Source organism: Rhinolophus sinicus, chromosome 17, assembly GCF_057876585.1.
Source record: "Rhinolophus sinicus isolate RSI-liver-muscle chromosome 17, RSI-T2T, whole genome shotgun sequence".
In the NCBI taxonomy this organism is placed as follows: Eukaryota; Metazoa; Chordata; class Mammalia; order Chiroptera; family Rhinolophidae; genus Rhinolophus; species Rhinolophus sinicus.
Genome location: NC_142517.1, coordinates 62,001,387 through 62,022,269, shown reverse-complemented (window position 1 = coordinate 62,022,269; position 20,883 = coordinate 62,001,387). Strand labels below are relative to the sequence as shown.

Genomic DNA, 20,883 nt, shown 5'->3' with positions numbered 1-20,883 from the left:
CCTATTCTCCACCGTCTGAGATACATGGATTTCCCCTTTCTCTCTCTGGATGCTCCTTCTTAGAATTGTGACTTACGTAGCTCTGCAGGGTGCTACAAAGTACATTCACAGACATTGCTTCATGGGCATTGCTATTGTAATCCCTATTTTACAAATAAAGAAACGGAGGCACAGAAAGGTCAAACAACCTGACCAGGGTTACATGGTAAGTGACGGAGTCAGGATTTCAACCTGGGTAGTCTGGCCTCATAATCTATGCTCCTAACTTCTCTACTTTTTCCCAATCTGCTCTTCACCTATAATACTAATTTTTCCTGTGGGATATTTCACCCCTGACAGTGGGTTACCAATACTGAGGCAAATTGTAGATAAAGCTGGACCAAGAAGAGAATTTGTTTAGCAATATTGTATTTTATGTAGACTATTTGAGAGGAATGTTAGGCACTTCACTGTGAAATTATTTGGGTCAACTTGATGAAATCTGATTCATAAAATCTTAAGGAAAGGAACTTTTATTAAACACCTATTGCATATGAGATTTTTTTGTTGCACTTTCTACCACAGTATCTCACTGTATCCTTATAATAACCTGCACAGTTGGCTATAGTTATTCTTTCTTTACAGAAGAGGAAACAGGATGGAGAACTTAGGGCACATTAAGGTGACATCTGTGATGGTTCTTGTATCAGATAGACCCAAGTTCAAATCCTGGCTTTGGTGCTTACTAGCTTAGTGATCTTGGGCAAATTACCTTAACCCGCCAAATCCTCTGTTTTTTCTTCTGTAAAACAGAGTTCATGTTACTACATACCTCAGAGGAATGTTGTGAGGATTAAATGAAATTATACCTGCAAAGTGCTTATTATATGGTAGGTGATCAGTATATGTTAGTGGTCACCGGTATTGCCCAGGCTCGGAGCCTGTAGGCGGCCATGTTGGAAAGTTAAAATTATGTGTCTGGACCTCCGAAGGCCATGTTCTTGTTGTGTCTGTCTCAAGGCCTAGGAGCCAATCGTGCACAGGTGAAGTCATTTTTACCATTTTTCCACAAGGATGTCATTTTTAAAAAATTTATTGGGGTGACAATTGTTAGTAAAATTCCATAGATTTCAGGTGTACAATTCTGTATTATATCATCTATATATGTCACATTGTGTGTTCACCACCTAGAGTCAGTTCTCCTTCCATCACAAGGATGTTATTTTAATCCAAGTTGTTACTGGAACTCATTTCAATTCCCTTCCTTCTTAGACCCCTTTTACCTGTCTAATAAATAACACAAAATGAGAGTACACCCCCTGTGCTCGCTCTCTGTCTCTGTCTATCTCTGTCTCTCTGTCTCTCTCTTTCTCTGTCTCTCTCCTCACACACACACACACACACACACACATATACACATGCGTGCACGTGTATACAAACACGTATATTTCCCACCCTAGGCACTGTCCCAGTAAAAGTGTCAGGAGGTGGATTGTAGCAGGGACAGGGACGGTGAGGACTTACTGAATCAGAGTCTCAGGGCTGGGCTCTCTGATGACTTTGGGGATGACCTCAGCTTGGACCCCCTGGTAGAGGAGCAAGAGCATGAGCTTTGGGGTCAGATAGATTGGCTTGAATCTTAGCTCAGATATTAACATTCTACATGACCTTATTCAAGTTATCTAACCTTCCCTAGCCTCAGCTTTATCATTTATAAGTAGGGATGATAATAATAGTCTCTTCCTCAAGGGGTTGTTGTGTGGATCAAATTAATTAAATATATGTAAAGCACTTAGAATAGCGTCTGACACATGGGAAGCTATGATAATTATTACTGTGTTCCTTCCTCTAGAAGTATTAATGGAATCTAAGTCATCTACGAAGCCTCAAGTTGTGAGACATGCAAGAAGCAGCAAATAGCATGATTCTTAGACAAGCTTTGCTTTCAACACCAAAATATTCTTCACACTGGAGCAAACATTCTCCCCTTCTTGTGAACAAAGTCCTATTTGTTTCTTAACCTGGTGGTGATAGATCAGTGTTATCAGAAAAACAGAAAATAAAATTGATGTGACAGAATTTCAACATAGAGTGATCTTGCCTGGAAAGCAATTAACACCTATGCAGTGTTAATACATATCAATTTATATTTGAGTACTTTGAGAGTAGAGCTGCTTTTTAATAACATGTTGTAACATTGAAGTTCTATAAACATGAGAATCTTTTCCCCTCAAGAGTAGGAAATTTGTTTTCTTGTTTGCTTTTATTTGAAACATACTACACTGGGATTACCTTATTTTCTCTCTTTCCTTTTAAGTGTTAGGCACCATCATGACCGAGAAACTTCACTTCAATAACATGCCGCTGTCTGTGTTCCCATACTATGCCTATCTGGGCACAGCTTTGTATGGAAAGGAGAAGCCTCTGATCAAACTTCCAGCACCATTTAGAGAATCACTGGCTCCTCCTTTATGGAAGTTCTTGTACAAAAATAATCACCTGATTGAAGAGATAAACGAAGAAGTGAGACGTTGTCACTGTGAGCTAACATGGTCCCAACTCAGTAGCGAAGTTACCGTGACACCTGCAGCCACGTTAGTCAATGAAGGAAGACTAAGAATCAAGAACTGGAAGAAAGATGCTTCCACAGCATTCTCTGACATCAGGTCTAGATATAAAGTGACACCATTTAAAGTGGATCCAGTAGTGTGGGACACCATAAAAAATGATATTGAAGCTGACAGGACTTTGATTGAATTTGATACCCTTATGGGGATTATAAACTTAGTGGGGAAATCAGAGGATGTACAAAACATGGAGCCACATATCAAGGAATTAATAGAAAACACCACTCAAAGAATTAAAAGAGAAGAGCAAAGTCTAAAGGAAAAAGTGGCCATTTCTGCAGGAAAGTATTCTCTTTTGTGCCACAGCGGTATACAGGAGCGTTTCCACACGGAGTTCCCAGACATGGAGATTTTTTATGATGAAGCCACACAACACGTGTACTTGAAAGGATTCCATGCAGATGTGTATAAAGTCAAGTGTGAAATCCAGGAAAAGGTGTACAACATGGCTCAGAAAAACATTCAGCTTCCCCCTGCGGTTTTCCAGTTTTTGCAACAGGTCGACTCAGCAGAATTCTCTAATTCTCTTTTTATAGCACAAAACATTCTTGCAATTTATGAACTAGAGGGTACAACCGTTCTCTTAACCGGCAGTTCTTCTGAAGTCCTATTAGAAGCTGAAAAGAAAATGGTCAGTGCCCTGAATTATAAGCGCATAGACATCGAGGACAGAGAATTTCTTAATGGCAAGAAGTGGAAAGACATCACTCACCATTTGCATAGGAAATATAACTCTTCCTCAAAGACTGTAATGATCAATGAATTAACTTCAGAAACCACAGCTGCGGTCATCGCAGGCTGTGTGAGAGAAGTAAACGACATCCACAGCTTCCTTCTTGACTTTTTGGAAAAAAATGTAAAAGTAGAGAGATTTATTGAAGTAAAGCCTCCCTTAGTTATTCGTTATTTAAAGGCACAGAAGAAGCCCTTCATGCAAAAGGCAAAGAAGATAAATGTTCAGGTAGAGTTCAATCCTGCTGACAAAAAAAAAGGCATTTTACTAACTGGCTCACAGACTCAAGTGCTCGAGGGAATAAACATCCTCTTGCAAACCAGGCATTCAGTTTGTATTAAAAGCATCTGTATTAATAAGCCAGGAGCCCGCCAGTTGTTCCAAAAAGATGCATGGTATTATAAAAGTCAGGCCAAACGGTTATTTGATTGTTTTATAGAACTACAGCAGAATGAAGAAGAGGAGAAGGGAGGCGGCGCTGACAGACAGAAGCATTTCTCTCGGGCAGACTTAGCCCCTGGAGTCTCGCTGATTGTACAACAGGGCGACTTGACCCACTTTCCTGTGGAAGTGGTGGTGAATTCGGCAAATGGGGACCTCCGGCACAGCGGTGGTCTTGCTGCTGCTCTTTCAAAAACGGCTGGCCGTGAGCTCCAAGCAGACTGTGAGCAGATAGTGAAGAACAAAGGCACGATCCTACCTGGCCATGCTACCATCTCAAAGGCAGGAAAGCTCCCATACCGCCATGTGATCCATGCCATAGGGCCCAAGTGGAAGGAAAGCGATGCCCAGCAGTGTGTGTCCCTGTTAAAGAGGGCCGTGGAAGAAAGTCTCCATTTGGCTGAAAAACACCAGTACAGATCCATAGCCATCCCTGCCATTAGTTCTGGAATCTTTGGCTTTCCCTTATCCCAGTGTGTGGAGACCATTGTTTTGGCGATTAAGGAAAACTTCCAATATAACTGGGAAGGACGCACCTTGAAAGAGATTTACCTTGTGGATGCAGCTGAGAAGACTGTTGAGGCCTTTGCTGAAACTGTGAAAACTATGTTTAAAAACACTCTGCCTGAAACTGCTTCCCCACCCAGTTTACCAGCAGCAGTCCAGGCCCGCTTGAGAAAAGATCATGGGAACAGACAAATGCTGTTGTGCCCCGGAGGCCTGAAGATCCGGTGGTTGCAAGAAGAGGTGCAAAATGCTACAGTGAGTGTCCCTATTTACAGAACACCCACCAAGGGGCTGCAACTCCAGTTAGGCTGTTGCCAAAGGAAGATTAGGATTAGGGTTGAATCTTGAATCAAGGGGGAGAACCCCATGCCCTCTCTCCTGGCCTGGGAACAGATTTCCTTAAGAAATTGGGCTACTTCACCGTGGCATTTACTGAAAGAGATTGGCCACTTATGTATGGGGTTGTGTATTCAGATCACTAGGTTTCCAGTAAATGTGAAAATCCACAATACCTCACGTGTACAAGGCTCTCTATCCTCTTTCAGTGCCTTAACATCTGTCATATTTTGATGAATCGAAGGTTGATTTCCTGTCAAATTTACTGATAGCAGCTACCGAAGAATTAGAGCATAGGATGGGTGCAGAGGACAGGAATGTTGTTAATGAAGCTGAACCAGGGTAAGTGGGGGGGCTTTGTCTGAGGAATCCTTGGCAGCCAGCACCAGTAAGAAAATATGGAAAGGACAGTGGGCAGTGGACCTGGGCAGGGTCTGGGTAATATGTAGGGATAATTCTTGTAGGTCTTGGGGTGGGGGGTGACATGTTTTCAAAAAACGTGTTTAACAACCTTTGCAACACAGGCTCAACTAATGGGAACAGTAGCCCTGGAAGGCCCTGCTGTGCCAATTGTTACTTCGTTAATTTGGGGACTGTGGGCAGAAGGGATTCCTTGGGAAGTCCATTTGCATATCTCCTTTGGAGAAATGTCTATTCAGATCCTTTGCCTACTTTTAAATTGGGTTGTCTCTTTTATCACTGAATTTTTAAGAGTTCTTTATATATTTTGGATACAGGTCCCTTACCAGTTACACGATTTGCAAATATTTTCTCCCATTCTGTGGGTCATCCTCCTTATATAGTGACTTTAAATAATAATTACAAGAATAATAGCTAACATTGATTATTTAGTATGTGCCAGGCATTATACTAAGTGCTTGGCATGCATTTCCTCATTCAGTGCCATAAGGTAGAGTCCAAGATTATTATTCTTCTCACTTCACCGATGAAAGAATGAGACTTAGAGGGTTTAAGTAATTGGCCCATGCCCCACTGCTAACAAATGGCGGATCAGGATTGGAATCTGTTTAGGCTCTTAACCATTGCACTATTTCCAAATGTTAAAAATAATTTGGTTTGTCATTTAAAAAAGTCAAACAAATAGGAAACTTTTGACCAAGAGTCAGTAATTAGAATGGGTTCCGTTCCTCATCTACCTTGAACACTAATAATAGTAAGACATTCCTTCCATTCCTTTTATTCCCATAGATGTTTTGGCTTCTGATGCCCCAGTATCTGTTATGCCTTGGTGTTTGGTGACTCTTTTGAAAATCACTTGGTCACATGCCTTCTCCTCTCTTCTACTGAGGTCTTAATCTGGCCAATTAATCTGCTCACACTAACTGTCCTGCTGAGAAGCTTCCATAGCTCCTCACTGTCTGTGGGGAAGTCCAGTTGGCCTGGCACTCAAAGCCCTCTTCAGTCTGACCCAGTGAAACATTTCTAGCCTGGCTTGCAACATTTTCCTGCAGAAGCTCTCTATCAGGTCAAACTAATCTGCTCATGGCTCATGACCTACCATACATATGTTCATGCCGTTCCCCCTTCTGAGTGACTTCCCTGTCTCTCTCTGCCTGCCGCCATGATTCCCAGGTCTTAGAATCCACATCACCCATGGTGACTTCACTAGCCACTGAAGGCACTCGCTCTGGGCTCCCTCAGGGATCCCATACCATTTATACATTGCTTTGTGTCAGCTCTCTTTTTGTCCTGGAGTGTTATTTAAATAAGAAGCTAATAACACTTAATCTTTGGGGTGGTATTTTAAATCTCTGAAAACTTAATCATCTTGTTGTTCCTCATTGTGCCAAGCCCGGGGGCTCAAATATAGCAACTGTTGATGAATGCTTTTTGTTAGAATTTGAAACAAATTGTTGGTTTTGTCTTTAAGACCGATGTTATCGTCAACTCCATTCCCTCGGATCTTGTGCTTAATAGAGGGCCCCTTTCTCAAGCCCTCTTGGGAAAAGCTGGGCCAAAGCTCCAGGAAGAAGTGAACACAACCGGACAAGCGATGGCTATTGACGTGGGCACAATTCTCCAAACCACTGGTTGCAATCTGCATTGCCACCGTGTGCTTCACGTGGTGGCTCCAGACTGGCAAAATGGCAGCACATCTTCACAGGCGGTAGGGCCTGGTTTTAAATTCTCAGGAAATTGGGTACCCCTTTGGACTCCTTTCAGTATAATATGGATTGAACCCTGTCTGTTTCTCTTCTGTAATAACGTCCCATCCTTGGCAGATTTCGTTATTATGGCTCTCTCTTTCAACTGTAGCTGACTTCTCCTGAAGACTACTTAATAATATAAATTAAATACAGTGCTCAATCATTGGGGGTTAGGGAAGAAATATTAAAGATAACACATCTTTTGTGAAGAAGACAAGGCAAGGTCATGAAGAATGGAAGAGCGTGGGGGATGAGAATAGTAGTTGCTTTGCTTCTTTCCTTCATTGGTGAGTGAGTTTGAATCTTTTTGGAGGGTTTCTCAGATTGTCTTTTTCTCTTCCTCATCTATTCCTATTTTTCTTTCCATTCCGACTGCCCTTAAACTGCCTTTTGTTGAAAACAAGAAAGGAGTAGACAGAGATCAGAAAGTTGCTAAATTCTTCTTCTTATTATTATTTTTGTCCTAACTCCCATTTCTAGGCAAAATGTATAAGGATGTGCTTTGTATTTTTCAGATCATGGAAGACGTAATCAAAAAATGTTTGACAATCACTGAGAACTTGTCGTTAAAATCAATTGCATTTCCAGCCATAGGAACAGGAAATTTGGGGTTTCCTAAAACTGTTTTTGCTGAATTAATCATTTCAGAAGTGTTCAAATTTAGTAGCAAATATCAACCGACAGCTTTACAAGAGGTTTGCTTTCTCCTGCACCCAAATGATCTCGAAAATATTCAGGTACAGCCTCACTCATTTCTGGTTATTTTGGCAACTGACCCTTAATGGCCTCCAATGTCTTCATCATCTCACAGATTATTTCTTTCATGTATTTTCCATACAGGAAAGTAAACGAGTAGTATACTATTTGTAGCATGTAGGACCTAGAGTACTCTGCAAGTATTCTATAAAAGGATTAGTCTACACAGAAACTTTTATTGCCGTTAGAAACAGTATTGATTCTCCATAGATGGCCTTGATACTTTTTCCTCTGAAGACTTTTAAAGATAGTTAAACTTTGGTTATCTTTGCACAAAAATCAACAAAACTTATTGAGATGTGTATAGGTGGACACTGTAAGAGGTTGCAAAACAACAGTCTGTGGTCTGAACATGGCCTCTAGACGTGCTTTGTTTCAGCTATTTTTTTAAAAAAATATGAATTAGTTGCTCACAGTTATAAATCAAACATTTCACATAAAGTTCCAGAGTGCACCATAACCTAAAAATTCAAACGTGCTGGCACATTGGGCGTGGATTTCTGCCTGAACTGTTTGCTGTGGCTGAGTGGCAGGTGCTGTGTAGTCCAGAATCACATCAGTCCAGCTTTCCACTTGTAGCTTCCCTGCCTGGCCCCTGGAGGTCTATGAGACTGACCCTTGGCTTTGTAGTCTGTGCTGGTCCCTCTCCCTTGATCATATCAGCCTTTCAGCCAAGATTTTGCTTATTGTTTTCCAACAAAATTATCTGTTCCTTGTTTACAAGGAGGAACAAAGTGATGATTTGGGGGTGTCACTACCAGGCAAAGAAATGGAATTCACAGGTTCATTAACCCTAACATACACCAGCCTCTTGCTCCAAAAAGCAATACTCCCCTAGCCATTCCTCTTCTGGTACAAATAAGAAATTAAAAATGGAAGTGTTGTGATTGTCTTTCTCTTAACCCTGTATTTTTAACAACTGGAAAGTTATTTGCTCTTACTTATAATGAAAATAATACATGTTCATTGTAGAAACTTTGAGTAATACGAAATGTTTAAAGTATTTTAGTGTATTTCATTCCAGTCTTCTATACATGTGTACTTTGTAAAGTGGTGTTATATAACGTAATTAATGTTATATAACGTAATTAATGTTATTCTTTCATTTAATAATGTAAAATGAGTATTTTCCTATTCCATTACATAGTCTTTGAAAGGGCAATTCTTAATGACTGCTAAATATTTTAATAGGTAAATATACTAAAATTTATTTAACCCTTTCCCTGTTTGGTTTTAAACTGTTTGATTTTTTCTTGATTATCAGTAGCATTGAATTTTTTTGTATTTGTATCTTTGTTTACATTGTTAATTTCCATGAGATGCATTTGTAGAAATAATATATGTATTGTTTTCATAACTTTAAAAATCTGTAATGGTAATAAATAATACTTTGAGAATTGTTCTCCTAAATATTTGTGCATATAGGATCAAAAGCCATGATGAATCAAATTCATTCATCTACTGAGGATTATAGTAGTAAAAAATGTCTTTGTGTCTCCAGGCATTTTCTGATGCATTTGACAGAAGAGCTAATGGAAATTTCATCAGTGACAAAACTCCTAAGGCTAAAAATACACAAGGTTCAGTAAATCTTTTACATTGAGAAATTATTTCAAATTACTAAATAACTATTTAGTGACAAGTGAAAGATGGTAGTAATGAGTCTTATGAAAAAATAACTTTGATAAAAAAGATATTAAATTATGTTCCATTACCTGAGCTGCAAGACACTGGCCATGTTTGTGTGATTTAGAGTGAAAGAGTAGGCAGGCCAAGTTAGATAATCTGTACAATGGGTTTTTAAGTAGTGATGAGGCTATTTTCTAAGAATGATGTGACATGTATTTTTGGAAATAGATACATTTAAAGGGAAATACCAACCAAATGCTTTTTCTCTGTTAAATTTGCTGTTGTGTATTTGAGTTTATCCTATCTGGAATTTGCCGAGGCTTCTTAAATCTGAATATGTATGTCTTCCATCAAATTTGGGAATTTTTCAGTTATTTATTCAAATATTTTTCCTGCAATGATCTTTTCTCCTCTCCTTCTGGTGTTAACATAAATAGTAAGCCTTTTAATAGTGTACTACTGGTCCCTGAGGATCTGTTCTTTTTTCTTTAACAAAAATTTTTTTTTCTCTATTCTTCAGATTGGATAATTTTTATTGATCTACCTCCAAGTTCAATGACTCATTTCTCTGTCTGCTACACGATTGAGCCTCTGCAGTGAATTTTTTATATCAGATACTGTATTTTTAAGTTGTAAAATGTCCTTTGATTTTATAATTTATATTTTTCTGCAGAGACTCCTATTTTTCCATTCATTTCAAATCATTTCCACGCATTCAAATGTGTTTACTTTGACCTCAGGGAGCGCAGTTATAGTAGGTACTTCAAAGTCTTTGGCAATTCTGACATCTGGGTCATGTGGAGATTAGCATCTGTAGTGAGAGTTTTTATTCTTGAGAATTCGTCACATTTTCTTGGTTCTTTGTATGACAAGCAATTTTGGATTATAGGCTGGTTATTTTCATTATTATGTTGTGAAACTTGGGTCTGGTTAAAATGTGGAAAATGGTAATTTTTTTTTTTTTTTTTTAGCAGGCAGTCAATTGGTTAAGTTCATTCTAAGAGTTCAGTCTCACCTTCTGGGTGGCCAATGGTTCCAATGTCACTTCAGGTCTAAGAACCTTTGCTATGCTGCTTGGGTCTGACTCCATATGTGCGGCTCTGGGGTGAGCTCAGGATTTATTCCAGTTCATACAGAATAGGGGATCACCTTCTCTAGCTTTCCCGTCTCTAGGATTCCCCTTATACTCTCTGGCTTGTAGGAGCCCATTTTGCAGATCTTTCACCAGAAAGACAGGGTTCTCTTGGAGTTTAAGCTGCCTGTTCTGTTGCCTCGAAATTTTGTGTGATCAGTGTTGCCCTTGGGCAAAGTGGAGAGAGAAAAGAGAGAGAGAAAAGTAACAGGGATTCCCCTCTCCCCTCCTCACCCCCGCATATATACACTATTCAGACCACAAAGGTCCTTTTTCCTGATTCTTCTGGATAGAAATACAGAATGTCTCTCAGAGTTTTAGCTCTGTGTGGTGCCACTGTGGAGTTCTGCAGCGGGGGTCACCTTGGGGGTAGGGCCTGGATTTAAAAAAAAAAAAAATAGGGAAAATAAGAAGGATCCCTGCTGTACTCGTCAGCTCACAGGGACCCTTTCTCTCAATCCTCTGGCCATAAAGACAGGGATCCTGTGAGAGTTTTGCTACCAGTGCTCGTTGTGCAGTTCTGCAACTAGGACCACCCTTGGGTGCAACCTGGGAGAGAAAAGAAGAAAATTCTCAAAACAAAACAAAGTGGGAAACTCCACTCTATACAAGTTGCCGCTTCAGATTTTGACTCCCTTCCCCAATCTGCCTGCTATTTACTCTTCAGTGCTCCATTAGTGGCTTTTCGTATTTGTGCCATGTTTTTAGTTGTGATCAGCAGGAGATACATGCTTAGTGGGCTAACTTCACCTTGACCAGCACCAGAAGTCCACGTTTGATATGTGTTATATTTTATAATCCTTTTTCAAAAACAGAGCATCGCTGGGGCTGAGGGTCAGGGCCAGGTTAAAGGCCAGAGATGAGAGAGAGAAAGGGAGAGAGAGGGAGGGGGGGGGAGAGAAAAAGAGAAGTATGGCAGGGGCACATGTGGGAGCATGAGACCTAAGTCATTCTTGCTGTTGTTGACTTGGTTATTGACTTCATTATTTTCTTTTTCTTTTCAGGTTTCTATAAAACTGTTTCTAGCCCTGACTTAAGAGTGCATGAAATGAAAATTGGCCCCATCACCTTCCAGGTGGCCTCAGGAGATATCACGAAAGAAGAGGCAGATGTGATCGTAAATTCAACATCAAAGGCATTTACTCTCAAAGCAGGTATTGTAGGATTTTGACTAGTGTAATAGTCTCAGTAGCTCTCATGAAGGAGGGTTCCTATAGCCAAACTATCCTACACTTGCTATAGCCAAACTGGCTTCTACAACTTTTAACATTAAGATTAATTAATATTAATATTAATTAATACTTTTAAAATTATTTTGACATGGTTTCTTGTAATCAGTAACAATCCTTTTATGAACTTTTCATCTTTGTGAACAGAAATACCCAGGTTATAGGATTCTTTTGATGATGGGGAAAGTGTTTAGATAATGAGGCAATTATTCTGATCCAAATATACTGTTTCTGAGTTTTTGTTTATGTTTGTAACCATCTTGATGTCTCATGTAGGGGTCTCCAAAGCAATTTTGGAGCAGGCTGGACAAAATGTGGAAATGGAATGTTCTCGTCTAGGTAAGGCACAGTGCTGTTTTTTGGTCCTAAATTGTAAGTGGAAGCTCAATGTGGGAGACTGTAGACTGGCTGGGAAAAGTCTTGGGCTTGAGGAGACAATATATTGATCTTAAAATCATACATTTTACTAAAGAATTCCAGTCATAGAGAATTAGAAGTGAAAAGAAATGAAAGGTGAAATCATGGTTAAAAAGAGAAGGTAAGCAAAAAAGATTCATCCACGGTAATATTTTAGGAGTCTCTTACTCACATTAAATTCTTTATTTGCCAAACCAGACATTTTGCATTCTAAACAACCAAAGAGTGGGTTCAGCACCTGACTTTGCGTGTTTTTGTTTTCTGTTTCTTAGCTCAACTGGGCAACAAGGAGTATATAATTACCAAAGGTGGATTATTGAAGTGCAAGAATGTTATTCATGTCATTGGCGGAAATGATGTCAAGAAGTCGGTTTCCTATGTTTTGCAGGAGTGTGAAAAGCGGAATTACTCATCCATTTGCCTCCCAGCCATTGGGACAGGTTGGTAGCCTCTCAAGACTAAATCCCTAGGTGTCCCCTTTCCCTTGATTTGGTGATGACTTTAATATAGTTCATGTTGAGTGTTCGTAAGAGCAGCTTCTCACCCCAAGGCAGCCCCTGAGGGAATGAGCAAAGCCTGTGGGTGTTTTAAGTAAAAGAGGGAAAAATGAAGAAAACTGAAGAGACTGTTGGAATATTAGAGAGAATTTGCTCTCTAATATAGAGGGGAAAGGAGAGGAAGGGAGGGAAGAGTAAGAAAGGCCATCTCTCCTCTTTCAGCAGTCCCTTTTTCTTTTTTTCCATTCCCTATATAACCCCCATGTTAGTCCTTCACTTCCTCCTCCACCCTCTCCATGGACAATATGTTCATTGGCTTCCACCTCCCCGTAGCTGACTCCCAGATGAGCATTTCCAGCCCTCTTCTCTCACCTCTTCCACAGTGGCTGTGTAGGTTGGCCTTAGGGCATCTGCACAGAGATGACTCAATGGGTTCTAATGGGTCAGAAACTCCATTCGCCACTCTCCTCTTTTCAGCCTACTTGCCTCTTTCGAGTTTCTAGTTTTCCTCAAAGTATATGATTGTGTGATTCTTCATATAGAAGGATGGTGCTTTGGGTTTATCATTAGTAAGGTGATGCGCTTTGAGCTCTTTTCCTGGGAATCTGAGTCACGAGCATTGATCAGGAATTCCTGCTTGATCTCCCTTAATTGAGCTGGTCAGGGGAGGCGAACAGCCTTAGCTTTAAGTGGAATGGAACTGACCTGTCTCAGAGAGAGATCGCTGGGCACTGGATTTGTCATTCCAATGCTCAGGATTCTAAGTTTGAATGTCTACACTGGCACGTTAGGCCCTCCAGAAGTTTAGCCTCAATAAACTTAACCATCCTTGTCACTTTCTGGGCCTTCTTCGAACCCTCTGTCCCTATTTTGATTTGTGTAATTCTCGACCATTCCTCTTAATGTTCCCATGTGGAATGTTACGTCTACTTTATTACTTTTCTATTTCTAAAAATATAATTTATAGCCCCTTTGTGTTTTTATTCCCCTTCTAGTATCATCCAGTCCTAGCAGATTAGCCAACATGTTATCTGTCTATCTATCTCTGTATTTGTCATCTTTTATGGACACCCACTAATGACTTCCCAGTCTTTGTCTCCAACTGCTTTTTCTTCTTTGCTCTGGTCTTGTGTTTCCACCTTCACTTTATTTGGGCCAAGAAAACAGGCAGTCCACAGGTGGCACAGACCTTTCCAAGGGAGTCCCTGGGTGGACTCAAAGAAGACACAAGGAAATGAGGTGGTTTTAGTTTAGTATAAATTTATACACATGTTTGAGTATTTCTGCAAACCTGTTGTTTCTTCCACCGATCTGGTGGCATTGCTGGTCTGCACAGATTCTCCTCGCTTGTCTTCTTTACCTATTTCTATCACCACCTGAACTGGTCCTTAGACTAATGGGTGGGGAAGCTTTTCCCCTTTAGTGGCATTTATGAGTTGAGTGAGACTATGAACAAGACAGCTTCTGGCTATAAAAGAAGCCCTCTTCCTGTTACCTACAGACACTTGTCTTAGGGGAGAGAACGTGTGGTCAGTGATACCTGAAAGCACCTCAAGATCAATGTACACTCCAGACTACAATTCACTGTCTTCTCCCCCAAAGCTGCCCTTCCTCTTACATCCCTGATTATGTTAAAAGCATCAAATTTCTATCTAGAATTCTTGACTGTACCCTCTTTATCACTCCTATGTTCATTAACTTATTAATTAGAATGATTAAAGAGTTACTGAATGCTTGTCATTTACCAGGCACCACTAGAAAGGGGTCCAGTCCACATAGAGCAGCACCTAGCCTATTGTGAGAGACAGACGTGTAAATAAATAACCTCAATATAGCGTGCCCATCACGTACACATGAAGGCATGTTGGTGGCAAAAGAAGAGGAACAAGAGGTCAAAGTTGGTCAGTAGGTCCTGCTAAGTTTACTTCTAAATGTCGCCTCAATCCCTCCACCTGAGTCTTCATTCTTGCCCCCTCTCTTTGTTCAACTCTTGTCTTTTGCCTACACTTATTATATTCCCCTCTAGACCTGCTAGATCCGGGCTCTCTGCTTTAGTGCCTCCTCCACCCCATCTCTCCTACCCCAGACTTATTTTTCTCAAAAATAGATCTATTTCTCTGAGCACACTAGGTTGAATCTCTCACACCCGTTACACATTTCTGTCTGACTTGGGCGTTCCCTCATTTTCCACACTTCACCTACTGAACACCTGTTCAACCTTACACATCACATCCTCTTGTCCTAGTGCATAGATGAGCATGAGCCTGTGATGGGACATAGTAAATGTTTATTGAGAGTGAATGAATATATCTGAACACTCCCATTTAAATTCTCCCAAGTATCATGAGATAACACAGTCTTGCAAAGGAGAATTTCCCTCTTTTCCTGCTCTTCTAATAAAAAACAAACAAACAAGCAAAACCCTGATTGAACCCTCTTGGTTTGTTTTATATGGGGTTTGTCTATATCCCCCAATTGTCTACATAGCCAAGTAGAAGAGGCCTACTCTTGTTTCTGTAATGATGGTGAGCACCCTCAGCAGGGATAATCCAAATGGACCCTTAGTCTATCACACTAGATTGGTCAGCGGACTTACACAATGCCACCCTCCCTGCCATGTGAGAGCTGTCATTCAAATGGGACTACTTCCCTGGTTTTGCATGAGACTGTTCGAGGAACTTGTCATGATCTTACCTAGGCAGTAGGCCTGAGAAACAAGATACGGAACATGCTTAATTAGGAAAAGACCTGCTCAGGTAACAATCTTGAACCCTGCTAGCCAGTTAAAATCTCACTGAGTGTGCAAGGAAAGACTTCCTGGAGGCTTGTGGATAACGTACGTGCAAAAAAGTATAGATTATAACAAATAGCTCCAGGTGTCTTACAAAATTAGCTTAGTTTAAATCAAGTCCCCAAAGACACCTTGGAAAATAAGAATACATACATAAAGTCAAGTGATGACTGAGCAAAAAAAAAAAAAAAAAAAATTGTGGTTCTCTTTAAAGAGCATAATATTTCAACATATCGTAGCATCTTTTACTTTTTATGTATCTTTTGAGGACACTAGTGGGCTGAGAAAGATTAACTTTCTGTGTGACACAGAGGAATACAGTGAGCTGGGATCTGCTGAATGGAGTAGACATGAATGTCAGATACCAAACATTAGGTCCTTTATTCATTTGTTGGGTTGTTGGCTTCCTGACATCCTGGGACAAAATCTCCCCATTGCATCTAGGACTTCAAAAATGTTTGCTGATGCATTGTTAAAAGGTCTATAGTGATGAAAGAGCTGGGGAGTGGGTATTTAGTCTGTGAGAATTAGAATCCCTAATTTATTCCTCAGCCTTTTCCAGATCATTTTTTCCCCTAGTCATTTTTATCATTTGCCTTCCCAGGAAATGCCAAACAAGACCCAGATAAGGTTGCTGAAGCCATAATTAATGCCATTGAAGACTTTGTCCAGAAAGGATCAGTTCGGTCTGTGACAAAAGTTAAAGTTGTTATCTTTCTGCCTCAAGTACTGGACGTGTTTTATGCCTACATGAAAAAAAGAGAAGGTTCTCAAGCTCCTCCCCAACAGTCTATGAAGTCTGAAGTTGAATGTGAGTTGTTCATTTTTATGAAATACACGTTCCTGTCCTAATATTGATATCATATGAGAAATAGCTAATTTTTTTAATCTAAATTCTTTTTTCTGGTAGTTTATTAGCTCCATCCCCAGTTTTATTGAGACATAATTGACATACATCACTGTAGAAGTTTAAGGTGTATAACATGATGATTTGACTTCTTATATGTGACATGATTATCGCAAAAAGATTAGTTTACTATCATCATCTCATATAGATACATTTCTATCCATCATCTCATATAGATACAATGACAAGAGAAAGCAAAAAAGGAAAAAGGAATTTTTTCCTTGTGATTAGAACTCTTGGATTTTACTTTCTTAACAACTTTCATATGTGTCATACAGTGGTTTGAACTATAGTATCATGCTGGACATTACATCCCTAGTACTTATTTATCTTTTAACTGGAAGTGTGTAGCTTTTGACCACCTTCCTCCAATTCCCCCTCCCCCTACCCTCTACCTCTGATAACCATGAATCTGATCTCTTTTTCTATGAGTTTGGGGTTATTTTTGGGGTGTGGGGTGGGGAGGTGTTTGCTTTTTTAGATTCCACATATAAGTAAAATCATACAGTATTTGTCTTTGTCTGACTTGAAATAGCTAATCTGTAATGAACTATCAGAAAGGGAAATTTTTAAAACTTCTCATTTACAGTTACATAAAAAAGAATAAAATACCTAGGAATAAATTTAACCAAGGAGGTGAAAAGTATAAGATACCGATGAAAGAAATTGAGGAAGACACAAATAAATAGAAAGATCTTTTGTGTTTCTGGATTGGAAGAATCAATATTGTTAAAATATCCATACTGACTGAAGCAATCTACAGATTCAATGCAATCCCTATCAAAATTCCAATAACTTTTGTGGGGGCAGAGCCCCAAAAAGTAGTTTCCAGGCTCTCGGCCTCACATAGACAGGTGCTGGCTCAGGTAGTAAATGGCCAACTGTGATTGCATGGCCATCAGCTGTGGCTAGTTGGCCGTCAGCTGTAACCAGTGAGCCATTGGCCACTAATATAACTGCTGTGGCTACGCTAGAGAGAGAGAGAGAGGAGAAGAATGGGGGCTAGCAAGAAGATGGCGGCTGGGCTGGCAAGCGTGGATGGCGGTTTGCGGACACTGTGGATCCAGCCTCCAGTGAGAGTATAGTGCCGCCAGAGAGAATATAGTGGTATGACTCCCCTACCTATGGCTCCGTGGGTGTTCCTTTTCGGCCTCACCATATCCTGCGTTCTTGTATGGGGAGCGGGAGCAGAGACCCCGCAGGCCGCCCCGCACGACAAATGGCGCAGTGAGCAGGGTCTCCTGCACGACAACTTTTTTTTCACAGAAGTAGAGCAAGCCATCCCAAAATTTGTATGGAACCACAAAAGACCCCGAATAGCTAAAGCAATCTTGAGAAAGAACTACAAAGTTGGAGGCTCATCACACTTCCTGATTTCAAACTATATTAAAATTATAGTAATCCAAACAGTATGGTGTTGGCATAAAAACAGACATAGATCAATAGAAGAGGATAGACAACCCAGAAATAAACCCATGCATGTATGATCAATTAATTTGCAACAAAAGAGACAAGAATATACAATGGGGAAAGGATAGTCTCTTCAATAGTGCTGGATGCTTGCTTCAGCAGTACATACACTAAAATAAATGGTGTTGGCAAAACTAGACAGCCATGCAGAAGGATGAAACTGGACCACTATCGTACACCACACACAAAAATCCACTCAAAACAGATTAAAAACTTGAATATAAGACCTGAAACTGTAAAACTTCTACAAGAAAATACAGGGGGTAAGCTCCTCCACATTGATCTTGGCAATAATTTTTTGGATTTGACACCAAAAATTACAAACAGCAAAAGCAAAAATAAGCAAGCGGCACTAAATCAAACTAAAAAGCTCCTATACAGCAAGGGAACGGTCAATAAGATGAAAGGCAACGTATAGAATGGGAGAAAATATTTGTAAATCATCTAATTGATAAGAGGTCAATATCCAAAAATATATTAAAAACTCATACAGCTCAATAGAAAAACAACAATCTGATAAAAAAAAAATGGTCAGAGGATCTGAATAGACATTTTTCCAAAGAGGACATACAATACAGATGGCCAACAGGTACATGAAAAGGTGCTCAATATCTCTAATCATCAGGGAAATGCAAATCAAAATCACAATGGAATATCGCCTCATAGATGTTAAATGGCTATTATAAAAAAAAACAATAAGAAATAAACAAGTGTTGGCAAGGATGTGGAGAAAAGGGAACCCCTCCACATTGCTGGTGGGACTGTAAAGCTGAGCAGCCACTATGGAAAACAGTATGGAGGTTCCTTAACAAATTAAAAATAGAACTACTAAGTTCTATTCCACTTGTGGGTATTTATCTGAAGGAAACACAATCATTATCTTAAGAAGATATTTGCACCCCCCATGTTGATTGCAGTATTATTTACAATAACCAAGACACAGAAACAGTTTAAGTGTCCATTGGCAAATGAATAAAAAATATATATAAAATGGAATATCATTCATCCATAAAAAAGAATGAAATCTTGCCATTTGTGACAATATGGATAGACCTTGAGGGCATGAGGCTAAATGAAATAAGTCAGACAGAGAAAGACGAATACTGTATGATATCGCTTATACATGGAATCTTAAAAAATAACCCAAACTCTTAGATACAGAGGACTAATTGATGGTTAAAGAGGCCCACCTCTAGTAGAGGCCAACCTCTGGGTGAAAATGGGGGTTGGGAAGTGGGCGAAATGGGTGAATGGGGTCAAAAGGTACAAACTTCCAGCTATAAGATAAATAAGTCTTGGGGGGTGTATTGGACAGCATGGTGACAAAGAAAATAAAAAGGAAACGAAAAAAATAACTAATTTTCAATTTTTTTTAATTTTCATTTATTCAAAGCATCTGTTGTATCCCCTTTTTTCTTCTTCTTTAGCATTTCTTGGCTTCTCAAAGCAGCCTCGCCCCAAAAAAAATCCTTTGGTTTTGGAAAAGAAAACAGAATCAGCAATTTTTCAGGTGTGTGGTGAAAATAAAACATCTGTGGAATCCACCCTCTCATGGATACAGGATATTATTAAAAAGGAACAGGGTCTTTACACCAGTGAAGAAGAATATATCAAACACTTTGATGACAAGGAACATCAAGAATTGATTAAGCTGCATAGGAACTTAAATATTAATATTTGCTTGGACCTTGAAAGACCTCTGATAGAGGTTTCGGGAATTAACAATGATGTGGAACAGGCCAGAAATGCAATTGAGAAAATGATCATGAGAGTTCGGTTGGCCAAGGATGAGGAATCCAGAGCAAATTATATGAGTGAATACGTAGAATGGCAATATAATGACAATAACACTTTTCATTGTTTCGACAAAATAACCAACCTGCAATTGGAGGAAGCAAGGCAAAAGAAGGGGACAGTCAAGGTGAAAATTAATCACGATAGCTACACAGTGGACGTGAACAAATGCGTTGCGACAAATGCAAAGGGACATAGTTTACCTGTTCAGCGCATCACGAAATATGAAGGTCAGTCAAACTTTCATGCTTGTTGTCCGTTATTTTACACTTTGGGCTCAACACCATTTTGTACATACATCAAAATTGTATTCAAGTAGATAAAATTCAAAGAACCCTATGGAATAAAATAGACAACTTGGTCTCTGAGCTAAAGGAGCTTACCTTATGGCTGGAAAAATACAGCATGGGCACGCCCAACCCACCTGAGGACGACCATCTTAGTGATAACACTAGCCAAACCTGGCGTTTTTAGAGTTTACAAGCTGCCCAGAGCCAGTTCTTCTGTGGATGTAATGGCTGCCTCAGTCAGGAGAGGGAAAGCCGTGGGCTTTAAAGAAAAGTGGCCCAAGGTTTTCTAGACCAGGAGGGAGAAGACAGCCTGGTCAGAGAGTGGGCGCTTTCCGCATCTGCAACTGATACCCAGAGAGGATCAGGAGCCTGGTAGGGTAATCTCCCAGAGGTCACTTCCTCCTCTGCCCGGAAAATAAGGTTCCTTGATATGCACATCAGGAGGCAGCCTTCAGATTCTCTGACTGGATGTGCTCCCTGAGGAGGGAGTGCTTGTGTAGACAACCATTCCTGCTTTCAAACCACAGAAGTCCCCCACTGAAAACAAGTAAATTGGCTCCCTCCCCAGTACATTATCTTTATTTCTTGTGAGATTAGTGGGAATGAATTCCTCAGACTCTGAGCAGCCCTGGGGAAATGACAATAATAATAGTCTGTTTAGCAGATGGGGAGACAGAGCTGCCACCACAACCTGCCACACAGCAAAACCTGCTACCCCTCAACTCTTCAAGGAAGCTGTGAAGAATGATGAAAGAACAGATGTGGAGGTCCTTGTGGTGGTGTGGCGTTCTGGCAAAAAGCCATGAGTTTGTAAACAAGACCGTAGCAACTATTTAACACATTGTAGGGAAATAATTTGTTAAATTATTGAATTATGGCGGATTAGAGGCTTAACAGAAGATGTAGCTGAATTACACTACACCAGCAGTTCTCAAATCTGAGCATGATGAAAACTTGTTAAGATGTAGGTACGCAGGTTCAACCCCTCAGAAATTTTGATTCGATAGACCTGTGGGTTTTCTGTTTTTGTAACAAGCGTTAACGGTTGGTTCTGTGGTCCACGCTTCTGCTTTGAAAAACGTTCCCCTAGAAAGATAAGGAATTTCTTGAATACACTGAAATAGGAGATTGTAAAACAAGAACACAAATGATACTCAATTTTTCAAAGCATACCAGGAAT

At 40.0% G+C, this 20,883-nt stretch overlaps 1 protein-coding gene across 4 annotated transcripts in view; it reads left to right on the top strand.

Annotated features, from left to right (window-relative positions):
- Positions 1 to 20,883, top strand: part of PARP14 (poly(ADP-ribose) polymerase family member 14) — a 44,593-nt gene that overhangs the window by 16,237 nt on the left and 7,473 nt on the right. For 3 of the 4 annotated variants that reach the window (XM_088794593.1, XM_088794591.1, XM_088794594.1), the window contains 9 exons: positions 2,297 to 4,542; positions 6,515 to 6,751; positions 7,307 to 7,528; positions 9,049 to 9,127; positions 11,313 to 11,462; positions 11,814 to 11,876; positions 12,227 to 12,394; positions 15,847 to 16,053; positions 19,047 to 19,643. In XM_088794593.1, coding sequence (XP_088650719.1) covers positions 2,297 to 4,542; positions 6,515 to 6,751; positions 7,307 to 7,528; positions 9,049 to 9,127; positions 11,313 to 11,462; positions 11,814 to 11,876; positions 12,227 to 12,394; positions 15,847 to 16,053; positions 19,047 to 19,643 — 3,969 coding nt within the window. The remainder of the gene's footprint in view (positions 1 to 2,296; positions 4,543 to 6,514; positions 6,752 to 7,306; positions 7,529 to 9,048; positions 9,128 to 11,312; positions 11,463 to 11,813; positions 11,877 to 12,226; positions 12,395 to 15,846; positions 16,054 to 19,046; positions 19,644 to 20,883) is intronic. The other variant, XM_088794592.1, reaches the window with a different exon arrangement.